Source organism: Theobroma cacao, chromosome 5 (assembly GCF_000208745.1).
Source record: "Theobroma cacao cultivar B97-61/B2 chromosome 5, Criollo_cocoa_genome_V2, whole genome shotgun sequence".
NCBI classification, from domain to species: domain Eukaryota; kingdom Viridiplantae; phylum Streptophyta; class Magnoliopsida; order Malvales; family Malvaceae; genus Theobroma; species Theobroma cacao.
This window is the reverse complement of record NC_030854.1, coordinates 32,368,545-32,382,703: the sequence shown is the minus strand read 5'-3', so window position 1 is coordinate 32,382,703 and position 14,159 is coordinate 32,368,545. Positions and strand designations below refer to the sequence as shown.

At 33.9% G+C, this 14,159-nt stretch overlaps 1 protein-coding gene across 2 annotated transcripts; it reads left to right on the top strand.

Annotated features, from left to right (window-relative positions):
- Window positions 7,150-12,525, top strand: LOC18599591 (serine/threonine-protein kinase rio2). 2 transcript variants are annotated; one of them, XM_007029620.2, is made up of 14 exons: window positions 7,150-7,401; window positions 7,518-7,623; window positions 7,771-7,817; window positions 7,897-7,967; window positions 8,347-8,460; window positions 8,549-8,724; window positions 8,812-8,900; window positions 9,326-9,443; window positions 9,656-9,729; window positions 9,830-9,877; window positions 10,402-10,570; window positions 10,824-10,925; window positions 11,341-11,448; window positions 12,084-12,525. In XM_007029620.2, exons 2-14 carry the CDS (start codon window positions 7,540-7,542, stop codon window positions 12,270-12,272), a joined length of 1,389 nt encoding a protein of 462 aa, XP_007029682.2. In that variant the 5' UTR covers window positions 7,150-7,401; window positions 7,518-7,539; the 3' UTR covers window positions 12,273-12,525. The 2 variants fall into 2 exon arrangements, with proteins under 2 accessions (XP_007029682.2, XP_007029683.2); XM_007029621.2 differs by having other exon boundaries at window positions 7,507-7,623.

The following is a 14,159-nucleotide window of genomic DNA, read 5'->3' as shown; positions in this document are numbered from 1 at the left end:
GGGACATATCTCATAGCTTATAACTTGACAGCTCTTATCTAAAACTTGTACGAATAAAAAATATGGAAAGTCATTACATCTGGCACGTGCACTGCACACTCGTGAAAAAAAAAAAAACCCCAGCAAACTTTATTTTTATCATAAGAAAGGGTAAAAACAAGCCCGATACGCAATATCCAGATATATTTATTACGAAAAAAAAACTTCTATCATAAGAAAGAGTAAAACAGGCTCAATACGTAATACCCGTATATAATTATTTATTATATATTCTCATTAAATAAAGATAAAAACAAGTTCGATACACGGTGCTTGTATATAATTATTTATTATCTATTATAAGAAACACTAAAAAAGACCCGATACGTGGTACTCGTATATAATTATTTATTATATATTCTCCAGAAAAAGTCTAAAATGCAGTACTAAGGAATTGAACCTGCGTGAGGGGAAAGGCTCTCTCTAAGCCTGAATGACTTGACCTACCGTTAAATTCAATTAATACATTATATTATACTTATTATGTATTTACTATCTTAAACTCAAATCAATTTTAATCTGTCTATTCAGATGATTAACTTAATTTTTCAAAATTATTTAAATTTCAGTCGACAATTTCCTTTTTGCTTTTTCACCTTACGGCTAGACTTGTATCACATGTTTACAAATCCAGAAACATATTCGTAACATTCTATCTGTGCATTGTTCTCAAGTTTCAACTCACATTTCTTTCTATCATTCCTATTCGGGGAGAGTACAAAAGTTTTAAACTTTTCTTTTTCATTAATAAAGAAGAGATTTTAGCAAACATTTACTAAATCCCATTAGTGCCCAAATGAGCCCAACCCCGAATTAAGTTCATGTTTGGGCCTAAGCCTCCTCAAAAACCTTAGTATTTCGACTGTTTACTTCCTTTCACTCTATTCTGCCGTTTCATCTTCACCGTTTACTTCCTTTTTCTGATAACTGCATTCATATATTTGAAAGTAGAGTAAATAAGGAAATGAAAAGAGCATGAAGCTGGATGTCGACAATTTGAGATATCTCAAGGGATGATTTTAGGTTCTAACCACCATGGAAATGGACATGAGAAACATATGTATCGATTATTATTTTTTATGTAACCATCTGCTTTACTTTTAAAATTTTACTATCCATTTTTATTTTAAGAATTCTAAATTTATTATTAAAATTTAGACCTCACCTATTGTTTCCGTCAATTAATAGTAATTACTAGTATTATTATTTTTATTTAGGGTTTGATAAGCAAAAAAATAATTTGTTAGAGGAAAATTTAATGTTTTTTTTGTTGTTTGGATAAATTGTTAAAAATATTTTTTATCGTTTGAATAATCGTGTAAAAAATATTTTTCGCCATCATTATTTGAGTGTTGATGATAAATAGAAATTAATTACAAAGCATTTGAGATTAAAATAAAAAATGAACATGAAAATGAGTAAAATCAATAATAATATTTTTTAAAACATTTAAGGAAGCTCTCTTATTTTTACGCTATGTGAAGTTATAGTTTTATGTCATCCGAAGCTTCAATTAATCGACATGTGAATTGGTATCCCTCTACTCTTTCTTATGATAGGAGAGAGAAAATACATGACGGTCTTTAGTGAAATTGTCATATGAAGCTAGCGTTTTTGAGAGTGTAAAAAGACCATCATGCATCTTCTCTCTCCCTGTTCTTAACTAGAAAAAATAACACCCGTGCATACCCCTTTCTTAGTTCAAGCAATTTTACTCGACGTTATGCTCTTATTCACATGCATTCTTCCTTCCCAAAAACACTTGAGGCATGCTTAATCCCTTCTCAATAACCGCAAGGAGAAGGTCGCACTCCTCGTTTGCCTTGCACGATTCCATCCCTGCTCGATGATAAATTATAGAGGATGAAAATATGGCTCCTGCTAGGGAGCCTCTGTTTTAGGTTGAGTAGAACAGGGACGAACAGAGTATTGGCAAAATGAAGGAAAAGCACACACTTCATTCATAATCCAAACAATATATACAGCCTACTAGCTACTTGGTAGTTATAAGGAGTTACAAGTAAAAGCATGATTAAAAATAACTTAATACAGCGTCATGTTTTCAACTTCCATGTACAAGTCGTGCTGCTATTTTCAACTGACAGTAACTTGTTGCCTGCATTATCAACAACACTCCTCCTTAATGCTTGCAACCTGCATCATCAACTTATCTTTGTTAAGTTCAAACCTTGACTTAAAACTGAGGCTTGGTCATTATGTCCGCAACCTGGTCTTCTGATTTGCAATATTGCACAAGTATCTCCCCTTTCTTTTCTGCTATTTTGTCTGATTTGCTTGATGTTGATATGCTTGGTTCTTCCATGAAACACAGGATTCTTGGTCATGGAGATTGCAAACTTGTTCTCAATAAACAACTTTGTAGGATTGGTTTGATCCATGCCAAGATCCTGTAGAATTTTCCTTAGCCAGATTGCTTGATTTGAAGCTTCAGCTGCTGCCACATATTCTGCCTCAGATGAAGATTGTGCCACTGTATTCTGCTTATGAGAGTTCCATGAAAAAAGACCATTTCCCAGAGAAAATATGTAGCCTGATGTGCTTCTACCATCATCGTTGCAGCCACCCCGGTCACTATCTGAAAATCCAACAAGCTCAATAGTCTCGTTTTTGATGAAATTTATCCCATGACAGGTTGTACCTCTCAAATATCTGAGAACCCTTTTAGCAGCAACCAAATGAAGTTGACTTGGTCTCTGCATGAATCTTGAAAGATAACTTACAGCAAACATTATCTCTCGATGGGTAGAACAAATATATAGGAGACATTCTGTAAGACTTCGATAATCATTGGGACTCTCTAGTATTTCACCAGAATTGAGAGATAACTTTTCATGTGCAACTAAAAGAGTTGAAGTTGGCTTACATTCTGCCATCTTGAAACGTTTGAGGACTTCTTGAATGTAGTTGATTTGAGAAAGAGTAATACTTTCCTTGGACTGATGAATTTCAAGACCAAGAAAATATTTCATTTGACCCAAATCAGACATGTGAAACTCCTTTTTCATTGTTGATTTAAATTCCCCGATGCTTGCTTGATCTGCACCAGTAATCAAGGTATCATCAACATAAAGAGACACAATTACTGCCACTTCATTTTTTATTTTCTTCACATACAAAGTAGCTTCATTCAAGCTCTTGTAAAAACCTTTAGCTAATATGTAGGCATCAATCCTACTGTACCAAGCACGTGGTGCCTGCTTCAGGCCATATAATGCCTTATGAAGCTTATATACTTTGTTTTGTCTGTCACCAACTTCAAATCCTCTTGGCTGCTCGATGAATATTTCTTCATTGGGTTTACCATTCAAAAAAGCAGACTTAACATCCATGTGGTAGATTTTCCAATCAAGCGCAGCAGAGAGATCTATGAGAAGTTTGATGGTATCAAGTCTTGCCACTGGTGCAAAAGTATCACGGCAGTCTATTCCAGCAAGTTGAGAATAACCTTTTGCGACCAATCTCGCCTTATTTTTGTTAAGGCTTCCATCAGAGTTGAATTTTCGTTTGAAAATCCATTTGACATCAATTACATGGCCATTGATTGGTCTGTCTACCAATGACCAAGTATGATTTTGCTCTATCATGTTAATCTCCTCTTTCATAGCTTTTATCCATTCTTCATGTTGTGAGGCATCTTCGAAAGAAACAGGATCAGATAAGGCCACTTGACATCGCTTATAAATGTCTTGAATTGTGCGAGTACCTCTGACTGGTGCTTTATCAATAAGCTCATCTTCATCTAACTCAATATCAGAAATATTTTGAAAAGCAGATAAAGTGTTTGTGGCACTAACTCTGGTATGTTGAGGTTTGTCCCAATTCCAACTGCTTCCTTCATCAAACGATACATTCCTGCTGATAGAGATTTTACCAGAATCAACATGATACACTCTGTATGCCTTTGAGTGCTGACTATAACCAATAAAAACTCCCATTACAACTTTGGATTGCAACTTATCTTTGTGCTCTTCAGGTATATGCTGGTAACAAAGGCATCCAAAGACTCTGAGATGTGATACAGATGGTTTTTTTTCAAATCATACTTCATAAGGATGGGTATTTTTAAGTGCACGAAAAGGCAACCGATTTAACAGATAAATAGCTGTACTGGCAGCCTCAACCCAGAAGCTTTTGGGAAGTCCTTTTTCTAGCAAGAGACATTTCACTATCTCATTTATTGTTCGATTTTTCCTCTCACTAACACCATTTTGCTGTGGGCAATAAGGGGCTGTGAGTTTGATGAAATATTTCTTCTTTTTCTAGAAATTGAGTGAACTCTCGAGATGTGTATTCCCCACCATTATCAGATCTGATTGATTTAATCTTTTTTCCTATTTCAGTTTCAACTTGTGCTTTGAATTTCAAGAAGTGACTAAACACCTCAGACTTTGCTTTCATAAAGTAAATCCAGCACATGCGTGATAAATCATCAACAAAGATCAAGAAAAACTTATTGCCATTTAAAGATACTTCACTCATTGGGCCTCCAACATCGATGTGCACTAAATCAAGTTTTCCAACAGAGCGACTTGAGCTTGCATGAGGATATGGTTTCCTGGTGAGTTTTCCAAATTGACAAGTGCTGCAAACATGCTTGGATTTTGTGAGTGAGGGTAAGTTTTCCATTAAACCAGAGGTGCTGGCCTGAATTAAGGAGGAATAATTATAATGCCCAAGGCGTCTGTGGCATAAAGAGGTCAAATTCATCTCATTTTTAGAAGCATGCAAACACACATCATTGAAATCTATTGGAAAGCAATTCCTTTTCATTGCAACTGTCATGAGGTACTTATCTCTTGGATCATATATCTTGCATGAATGGTCTTTAAACAATAATTCATAACCATCATCGACCATCTGTCCCACATTTAAGAGATTTTGGGTAATTTCAAGTACAAGAAGTACTTTAAATGCATACTTGTCACCAGAAGAGGTTCATGTTTCCACAGATCCTTTTCCAATTGCTTGCAGATACACCCCATTACCTATCTTCACATACGATCGGTGTTGAGTGCCAAGTTCTGCGAAGAGCTCAACATATGGTGTCATGTGACTTGAAGCTCCACTATCTAATAACCACTGATTTGCTTCAACAACTTTTGGTTCTGTCTGAGCCATCAGAAGTGTTTCTTCAGCAATCTCAGCTCTCTTAGATGCTTGAGGAGATTTCTCTCGATTTTCAAACTTATTCTTGCACACCTTTTCTATATGACCATGCTAATTACAGATTCGGCACTTAGTTGAAGGTCTAAACCAGCAGTTGGCTTCTGCATGGTTACGCTTTTTGCAATGGGAACACATTTGATGGTTATTCTTCTTACCCCATGATCTATTGTTTGAGAATTCTTTTTCCCTTTGTCTTTCTGTTCGTTTGAACCTTTACTGATGTAAACATCAACTGAGCCTTTTCCTTTCATGTTGACCACCATAGCATGATTTATGTAGCTGTCGAGACGCATGGCTCTCCTACTGTCTGATGCTTGGAGAGCATTGACTACATTTGTGAGTTACAATTGTAAGAGATCCTTTGAACCTTCAAGTGATGAAATTGTGGGTTCAAACCTTTCGGGTAAGGATATCAACACTTTCTCTACAACTCTTTTTCAGGTAGATTTTCTCGCAAAAGTCTTACTTGATTGACTATTTTCATCACTTTTCCAATGTACTCCTTCACTGAGTTAGACTCCTTCATCCGAAGAATTTCAAATTCTCTCATAAGATTAAGAATTTGAAGTTGCCTTGTCCTGTCAGAACCTTGGAACTCATCTTTAAGTCTGTCCCAAGCCTCCTTTGCCGTGGAACAAGCCATAATTCTTGCAAACACCGATTTCGTGACACATGCATGGAGAAAGGACAGAGCTCAATACCGTTTAGCAACTTCTTCCCCATGCTGTTTGATTTGAGCAAATGTTGTCGTTTCTTTCAAGGCAGGGGGTTCTGAATCTGTCTCAACAATGTCCCATAGGTCATAAGCCTATAAGTAGGCTTTCATTTTAAGTGACCTGGATGTGTAGTTTTCACCATTGAAGGTGGGAGGTGACGGGTGTGAAGCTGTGTTGGAGATAAGACATATTGCTATCAATTTACAGTGTTGTTAAAGTTGTGAATTTGGTTGGTGGTATGTTTCAGGTCCCTTAAGAGCTTAGTTTTAGCTCTGATACCATGATAAATTATGGAGGATGAAAATATGGCTCATGTTAGGAAGTCTCTGTTTTAGGTTGAGTAGAACAGAGGCGAACAGAGTATTGGCAAAATGAAGGAAAAGCACACACTTCATTCATAATTCAAACAATATATACAACCTACTAGCTACTTGGTAGTTATAAGGAGTTACAAGTAAAAACATGATAAAAAATAACTGAATACAGCATCATGTTTTCAACTTCCACGTACAAGTCATGTTGTTATTTTCAACTGACAGTAACTTGTTGCAAGCATTATCAACAACACTCGAACTAAAAAGTTTGTTTCTCACCAGTGGTTGCCTTCTCCATCTCATGTATTCCTTAGCGTGCTTGTCCACCCTCCTTTGCTTTTAGCCTATGGTTAATTTTTCTTAGGTGTCGTGGCTTCACTCTTTGTCATGGGTTTGTAGAAACGGAGTATAAAGGTTGTATTGTCTTTTAATTAAAAATTAAATTAAAAATTTGCATTTATAGAAATAATATTAAAATATAAAATTTCATCTAAAAAAAGAACTGAAGGTGTTATTGGAGAAAATAATATATCATAAAATATTTATGTGAAGTTTTTTTTTTATAATTAGAAGGGAGGAGATTTAAATTTTATTTTTAAGTAAGAAATCATATATTAATTAATAAATCAAATTTTCGGATGCAGATTTATGATTTATGTGAAGTTTACTATAATAAGATTTATTTAATTTACAAATAAAAAATTTAATTACATTCAATGATTTATTAATTTTTTTAATTTTAATAAAATTAAATAATTTAAATATTTATATTTTAAATTAAATATTAACATTTATCAAATTTTTTTATTAAAAAAATTCGTAAAATATTTTTCATTTAAAATAAATTTTATAAGAAAACCTAAATACATAATCCTTGTTATGTTTTACCATCCTAAACCCTAAATCAATTTTATTCTGTCTATTCAGAAATCTAACAAAGTTCCCAACATGTTTTAATCTAACTGTTTAGAAGCCTAACTAAATTCCCAAAATTTTTTCAACCTCAGCTGACAGTCTCTCTTTGCTGTTTCATCTTCGCCGCCGCATCTGCACTTGCCCAACCCGTACCTCATTCGGTCATTTGCTCTTTCATCTTTGCCGCCGCACCTGCACCTTCCCAATCTGCGCCTCATTCGGTCGTTCAGGTTAAATTTTTTTGTTCATACCGTTACTAAAACCCGTTACTCGACGCTTCATCTTCACCATTTGCCTCTTTTTTTTTCTCTGAACTGAATTCTTGTGTTTCGAAGTAAAATTGTAGTGAATACGAAAAAGAACAGACCATGAAGCTGGACGTAGACGTTTTGAGATATCTCTCCAAAGATGATTTTAGGGTTCTAACTGCCGTCGAAATGGGCATGAGAAACGTATGTGTGAATTATGATTTTTTAATATAATCATCTGATTTGAGTTATGATTTTTTTAATATAATCATCTGATTTTAGTTTCTATTATTTTTAGAATTCTAAATTCATTATTAAAATTTGTGACCCATTTTATTTTACTTTTTTCAGCATGAAATTGTGCCTTCAGACCTCATCGATCGTATTGCTTCCCTCAAGTAATTACTTGTATTATTATTCTTATTTATAATTATTTCCTTTTTTTCAATGATTAAATGTAATTAATTTTAATTTTAGGCATGGAGGCACTTACAAGGTCTTGAAGAATTTACTCAAGCATAAGCTGCTGCACCATGACTCTTCTAAATGTTCGTTTTATCTTTTATTTTTTTTAGTTAACATTTGTTTATTTTCTCTGCTCCTAATTTTTCTTTCGTCAATTAAAAATAAATAAACACATTTCAATGCAAAAGTAAGTAATAGTTTGAATGAATTATAGTTATAATCTCATTGGAAAACAAATTGCATGATTTTAATTTTATACAGAACAATTATGTTGGAATTGGTGTACATTGTTGCCATTTGTTTATTTTAATCAATATGATTTTCTTTCTATATTTTAACTTTTAAGGAGAGAAAAGCAAAATTAGCAAAAAGTAGGTAGCAAATGCAACAATCAAGCAGAAGCTTATTTGTTTTGCTATTCAATAACTTCTGAAGCTTTCTTTTTTTCTCTTTTAAATTTAGATGACGGTTTTCGTCTTACGTACCTTGGCTATGATTTCCTTGCCATTAAAACCATGGTCAACCGCGGAGTTTTCACTGCAGTTGGTCGTCAAATTGGGGTTGGCAAAGAGTCCGGTAACTCTTTCTATCTAGATCTACCAGTTTATGTAATCTACTATTTCCTAACTGTTACTAAAATTGTCTCATTTTTTGCTTGTTCAAGATATATTTGAGGTTGCCTGCGAAGATGGTACTGTCATGGCAATGAAGTTGCATAGACTCGGTAGAACTTCCTTTCGGGCTGTCAAATCTAAGCGTGATTACTTGAGGCATCGCAGTAGTTATAACTGGCTCTATTTGTCTCGCTTAGCTGCACTCAAGGAATTTGCATTTATGAAGGTTCTCTTTATATTTTCTGTTTATTTGCTTCGGTTCTTTCTTGTAGTGGTCAGGATTGGCGTTATATTTTGTGATTTCATTATGCAGGCACTGGAAGAGCATGGTTTTCCTGTACCAAATGCCGTGGACTGTAACAGGCATTGTGTAGTTATGTCACTTATCCAAGGTTATCCACTGTAAGAGTTTCTCTTTAATTCACTGGATTTGTTTGCATTGCATTCAGCCGCATGAAGGCCAAGTGGCTTTTGTGTTCAATCATTTTAATGAATGAACAAAATTGATAGTTGGAATTTATATTTTTTTGCTCCTTGAACTGTAAATCCTTCATTTTTTTCTCAGAGAATGAGTCTAAAAGATTTCATGGTTGTGACAATAAATCAATAATATTGGTGACATACTCTTAATGTTACTTGGTTGCTGTTAACATTGTTTGATAACTCTATGTTTATCTTCATCATGTGTTGATAACTATTATTTTGGCCCTCCCTTTTTCTTTTCTAGTTTCTCTCTTTAGTTGTCCAGTACCCTTTGCACTGTCTATTTGAGTTAGTTTGGTATGGCTGAGATGGTTTGCATTATTAGTTTCATTTGCCTAATGCAGCGTACAGGTGAAGCAGTTGCAAAACCCAGAGACAGTTTTTGATACAATCATTGGCCTTGTTGTTCGTCTGGCAGAACATGGCCTCATTCACTGTGACTTCAATGAGTTTAACATTATGGTATGCATTTGAGGCGCCCTATTTGGTCTCCCATGACCCATCTTTGCAGTTTTAGTTGTTTTCTTGTTAGCTTACAACTTTAGTATGATCATGAAGTTAAATGTAGGTCAATTATTATTTTTTTGTTAATAGAAAGATACCTGTGTGAGCTTAAGGTTCCAGTTTTCTTTTAAAATTATTTAATTTCTACTTGGAATCCGTTTTCTTTGTAGATTGATGATGATGAAAAGGTGACAATGATTGATTTTCCCCAAATGGTATCTGTGTCACACCGTAATGCACAGATGTATGTGCACTGTCTTCTCTGAAGCTATTCCTAGTTTTCGTTCTCTTTCTGCTTCTTTGAATCAGACATTAGATTCTTATTAATACTTTCTATTTTTCAGGTACTTTGATCGTGATATTGAATGCATCTTTAAGTTTTTTGGCAAGAGGTCAGTCAATGCTTTTTCTAATAGAAATTGGTAGTACTAGGCAAAATCTTGTTAACCAAAATGTCTTTGTCAACCAATTGCTCAAGGTGACTGTTGAAGTTTTAAAGTGCATATTACATACTTTTACCTAACCCTGCAGGAAAGTGCCATTCATATAGTATTCACTTTATGAACTGTAGATACCAGAGAAATAAAAAGATACATATAAGTCAGTAGCACAGTCATGCTTTAATTGAAGTGTTAAGTATGAAGTATCTGTCTTATGCACTCAGCTTACTGATAAGGACTAAGAAACCTACTACTTATACTGATTGTATAATTCTGTTTGTGTTTATAAATTGCTTCTTTCTAGTCCAAAGCAATATAATATCAACAACAGTGCTTCTACTCTCATTTTCTTTGGTGGATGATGGTCCCTGTGTTTTACTGCAGTTGATGGGGGCTATTCTTTATTTTTCTTCTTTCTCTTTAGCTACTGTGGTCCTTGCTATTAAAACATGATCTTTTCGCAATGTCTTATATAGGTTCAACATGTCCTTTGAAGAACAGTCTGATGATATTGATGGTTCAGAGGTAGACGAGGATGAAAGCGGCAGGCCTTCCTTTTCTTCAATAGCCAAAACTGCTGGTTTTCTCGACAAGGAACTTGCTGCCAGTGGATTCACAAGAAAGGATCAGGATGACATTGAGAAAGTATGGTGAAGCATGCTTTTCAATAATTGGCTTTGCTCTGTTTCTTATTTATATATGTTTGTAAATTATTATTCTAGACATTCATCATAGATTTGGAATCTTCTTCCTTTAGATGTGCATCTCCAATTTTGGAAACTAGTTGGAGACTTTGAGCTTTTGCAGCATAAATAGGACAGTCTTCTTTCAAATAAGAAGGAAAAAATGGATATATCATATCATACTTAATGATTGCAGTTAATGATATTTTATGCAGTTCATTGAAGGTAATGCGGGGGATGATGTTTCTGACGATGAACATGAATCTGGGTTATGTCAAACAAACATAAAGGGTTTTGATTCTTTGCACTTGGATCAGGTGTGGTCTTCTAGAGCTTTTGATCTTGTGTTGTGGTTGAAGTGATCTAATTCATAATTGCTTTATGGTTCGCTGTTAACAAAGCAACGATCAATGAAATAAGATTGGTGCATTAACAAATATCAAATAATAGGTATAACAGTTGTAGTCCAACTGTGAATGAATTGAGGGAACTGAGCTACGGGGGAGACAAAAGTTTTGGCTTAGATACATGTTCCAGGTTTTCACTCTTGGTTTTGTGGGTGTGCATGCATGTTTAGGATTTGGATAAAACACTTAATTTTATCTCTGTTTGATGCAAACTGAAGAGTTTTGTGCATGCATGTGGATCTTTCGTTTTCTGTTAGATATTACTCTGTTTGTGTGTGTGTTTGCGGATGATGAAGGTCTTATGTTCTGTTGAAAAATCATTCAGAAAGAGCCAACTTCAAGCTGTAATGAGGAAGAGCAAGGATATGAAAACCAGCATAGCCTTGAAGCAGGTCTAACCGGTAATCCTGAAGGACAAAATTCAAGCAATGAGGTGTGTTATTACTTTGTCTTTCCTCCAACCTATTTTACTTAAAGTTTAAAGAAGATATAACCTGCACTTCTGTATAAAGGCATTGAATTACTTGTCACTTTTTTCTTTTATTAATTTACATGTTTATAGAGTAGTCCATATCCTAGTTGATTGTGCTTAATGAACTTAGGGATCCTCCTGAAAGCAGCATAAATAGGTCTCAGGCTTTTTGTGAATGTTCAAATCATTGGTAAAAAGGCTAAAATCTTGCTGTTTTTTACTTTATATTTTCTGTTCTTTTGGACTAAACAGAAAGTTCTTTCTAGTTTGGACATCATTTTAATTTTTCCGACACATCAATCAGTTGTGCTGCTGCTATTCACTCTGTTTTCCTTTGATCTTGTTTAACTAACTAAATTGGTCTGTTGAAAAATAATTTCCTTGTTGAGTAGCCTCTTTTGTTGTTTTGTTTTGTTTCTTCTTTACATTTTTTATTTGGAGAAAAGGGAAATGTGGGGTGGGACTGAAAACTATTTTGTTAATTCTCACGTCTCAAATGATTTTCTTGCCTCATTCACCATTAAATTAAAATATGATTCTTGTTGTTGGCTTTTTTTTTGTTAAGTGGATTTCTGATGTTTGTTTTGTTCTTCCAGGAGGAAGATAATCAGAATGCTGATGAAAACGATGCTGAACTTATGAAGAGCTTGGCCAAGCAGAGACGACGTGCAATGGCAGCAGCACGTAGAGGACGGAAGAGTGTTGCCTCTAGAAATTCTTACAAAGACAAAGGGGGTAAATCTTCTAATAATTCGAAAATCCAGAAACAATTGAGTAGTTGGTAAATTTTGTATTTGATCGACACTATCTGCGATGCAGATACATATAAGTTAAACAGTCTTGTGCCAATGTAGACAATTCAGATTATAGTTGTATCATGTATTGTCAAAAAGAAATGAAGAGAAAGCCGGGAGCATTACCTAGAACTTGTATCTTCCAATATCAGTACTTAGCCCCTTGTGATGAAACTGATTATTTTCATACTATGCCGTTTTTAGTTTTTATTTGTATAGAAGTGAAATTGATTACTGAGATTCATGAGAAATGGTCTTGGATGGATGTTTCTTTTGTATGGCAAGGATACATGCTCAGATGGAAATAGAGGTTAGGGGAGAGGAAGGGTTTGCTGACCAGGGTGCAAACCTTACAATTTTCAAGGAGCTCTTGTGCTCAGCCTCAGCTGGGTGGAGCACTCAGGTGATCACCCACGCTAGACTCTAGACCTGGTCTATGACAGGGTCAAAGTTTGAATTCCATCACAAGGAAACAAATGACACCGACTCTATTAGCAATGAGCACAAATCTATAATAATCTTTGTGGATGTTAGCAGATCATTACCATAATTTATATATTCTACATATGATATGCTTGTTCTTATTATTCGTTCTTTCTTTTTCACAGCATAGTTTATTGCTATTATCTCATAAGCAAAAGTCTAGGTTTCAATGCTGGCTTTTACTGTCCTTTTCTTATTATTGCCTGAGCTGTGCAGCCATTGCTTTGATTTGACTTTTTTTTTACAAAATTTGAAGCTGAAGTCAACTTTCGTTGCAAATGTCCTTTTATTCAATTTTCACAACGGGAAATAATTTATTGTTCCTACACGTTATTTGAATTCAAAATTGGTTGCCTGCAGCCTTCCGTTCAGATTTAACCATATAAGAATCATTTTTGTTTAATTACACATGTAATATAGGATCACACAATGAAAATAAGTAAATAATATTCTTTTATTTTATAAAACTCATCTTGCTTGTCTTACAATTTATATTTTAAATTTTAAGTCTTGGACTATCTCTTTGTAACACCTTGATCTCAACTTTAATTCAGTTTATAATTTTATTCTTTTTAAACAATAAAAACCACAATTATGGTCTAGATGTCATAAACCTACATGCCAATTTGTAGTTAATTTTACCGCTGTTCATAAATGAATCATTTATTATGTCTATTATGTCACAATTTAAGAGTTTAGATTATATAGTTTAGATAGATTAAACAGTTTAATAGGTTAGACACAGGAGTGTAATTTGATTTAAATTTTTATATTTGATTATGTATATCTTGATTTACATGTAGATTAGATTAGATTAGATTAAAATTAATATTTTTATCCATCCAAATCAAATCTCTTCGCAATTATCTTCATCTTGTAAATTCAATCTATATAAGAGGTTATTAGCTTATAAATAAACCCTTCACTTCATTTATAAATACACACTCTCGAATAAAATCTTTCTACTTCCTCTAAATACTCTCTCATAGTTATTCTTTTAAGTTATATTTTATAACATGTTATCAGTACGATTCTCTAATCTCTTAAGTTTTAGTATTATTTAGTTTTCATCATCTTTTAAGTTTTGGTTTTATTTAGTTTTCATTATCTCCAGACTTCAAAAAGAGTTCAATAGTTAGTTTTTAATTTTTGATTTTAACAAATCAGGTAAGTAACTTGATATCTTTTTGGTGTTTGCATTCCCTGAATATTAGTCTTAATGTGAATTTTGCTATCATATAGTATTTATCAAATTTTATCCCTTGATTTATTAAATCAGGTTGAGCATGGAAATATATATAATTATATATGATATCTTTGCTATAGTTTTGGAATATGATTTTCTTAATATATGATTTTTTTTGTTGAATTCTGAGTATAATTTTGCTCAACACA

Excerpts from the sequence above, each read along its gene's own strand:
- LOC18599591 (XM_007029620.2), top strand. The coding sequence starts at position 7,540 with ATGAAGCTGGACGTAGACGTTTTGAGATATCTCTCCAAAGATGATTTT. Across the intron at positions 8,725-8,811 it reads AGGAATTTGCATTTATGAAG|GCACTGGAAGAGCATGGTTT; the intron begins GTTCTCTTTATA and ends TTCATTATGCAG. Across the intron at positions 9,878-10,401 it reads TTTAAGTTTTTTGGCAAGAG|GTTCAACATGTCCTTTGAAG; the intron begins GTCAGTCAATGC and ends TGTCTTATATAG.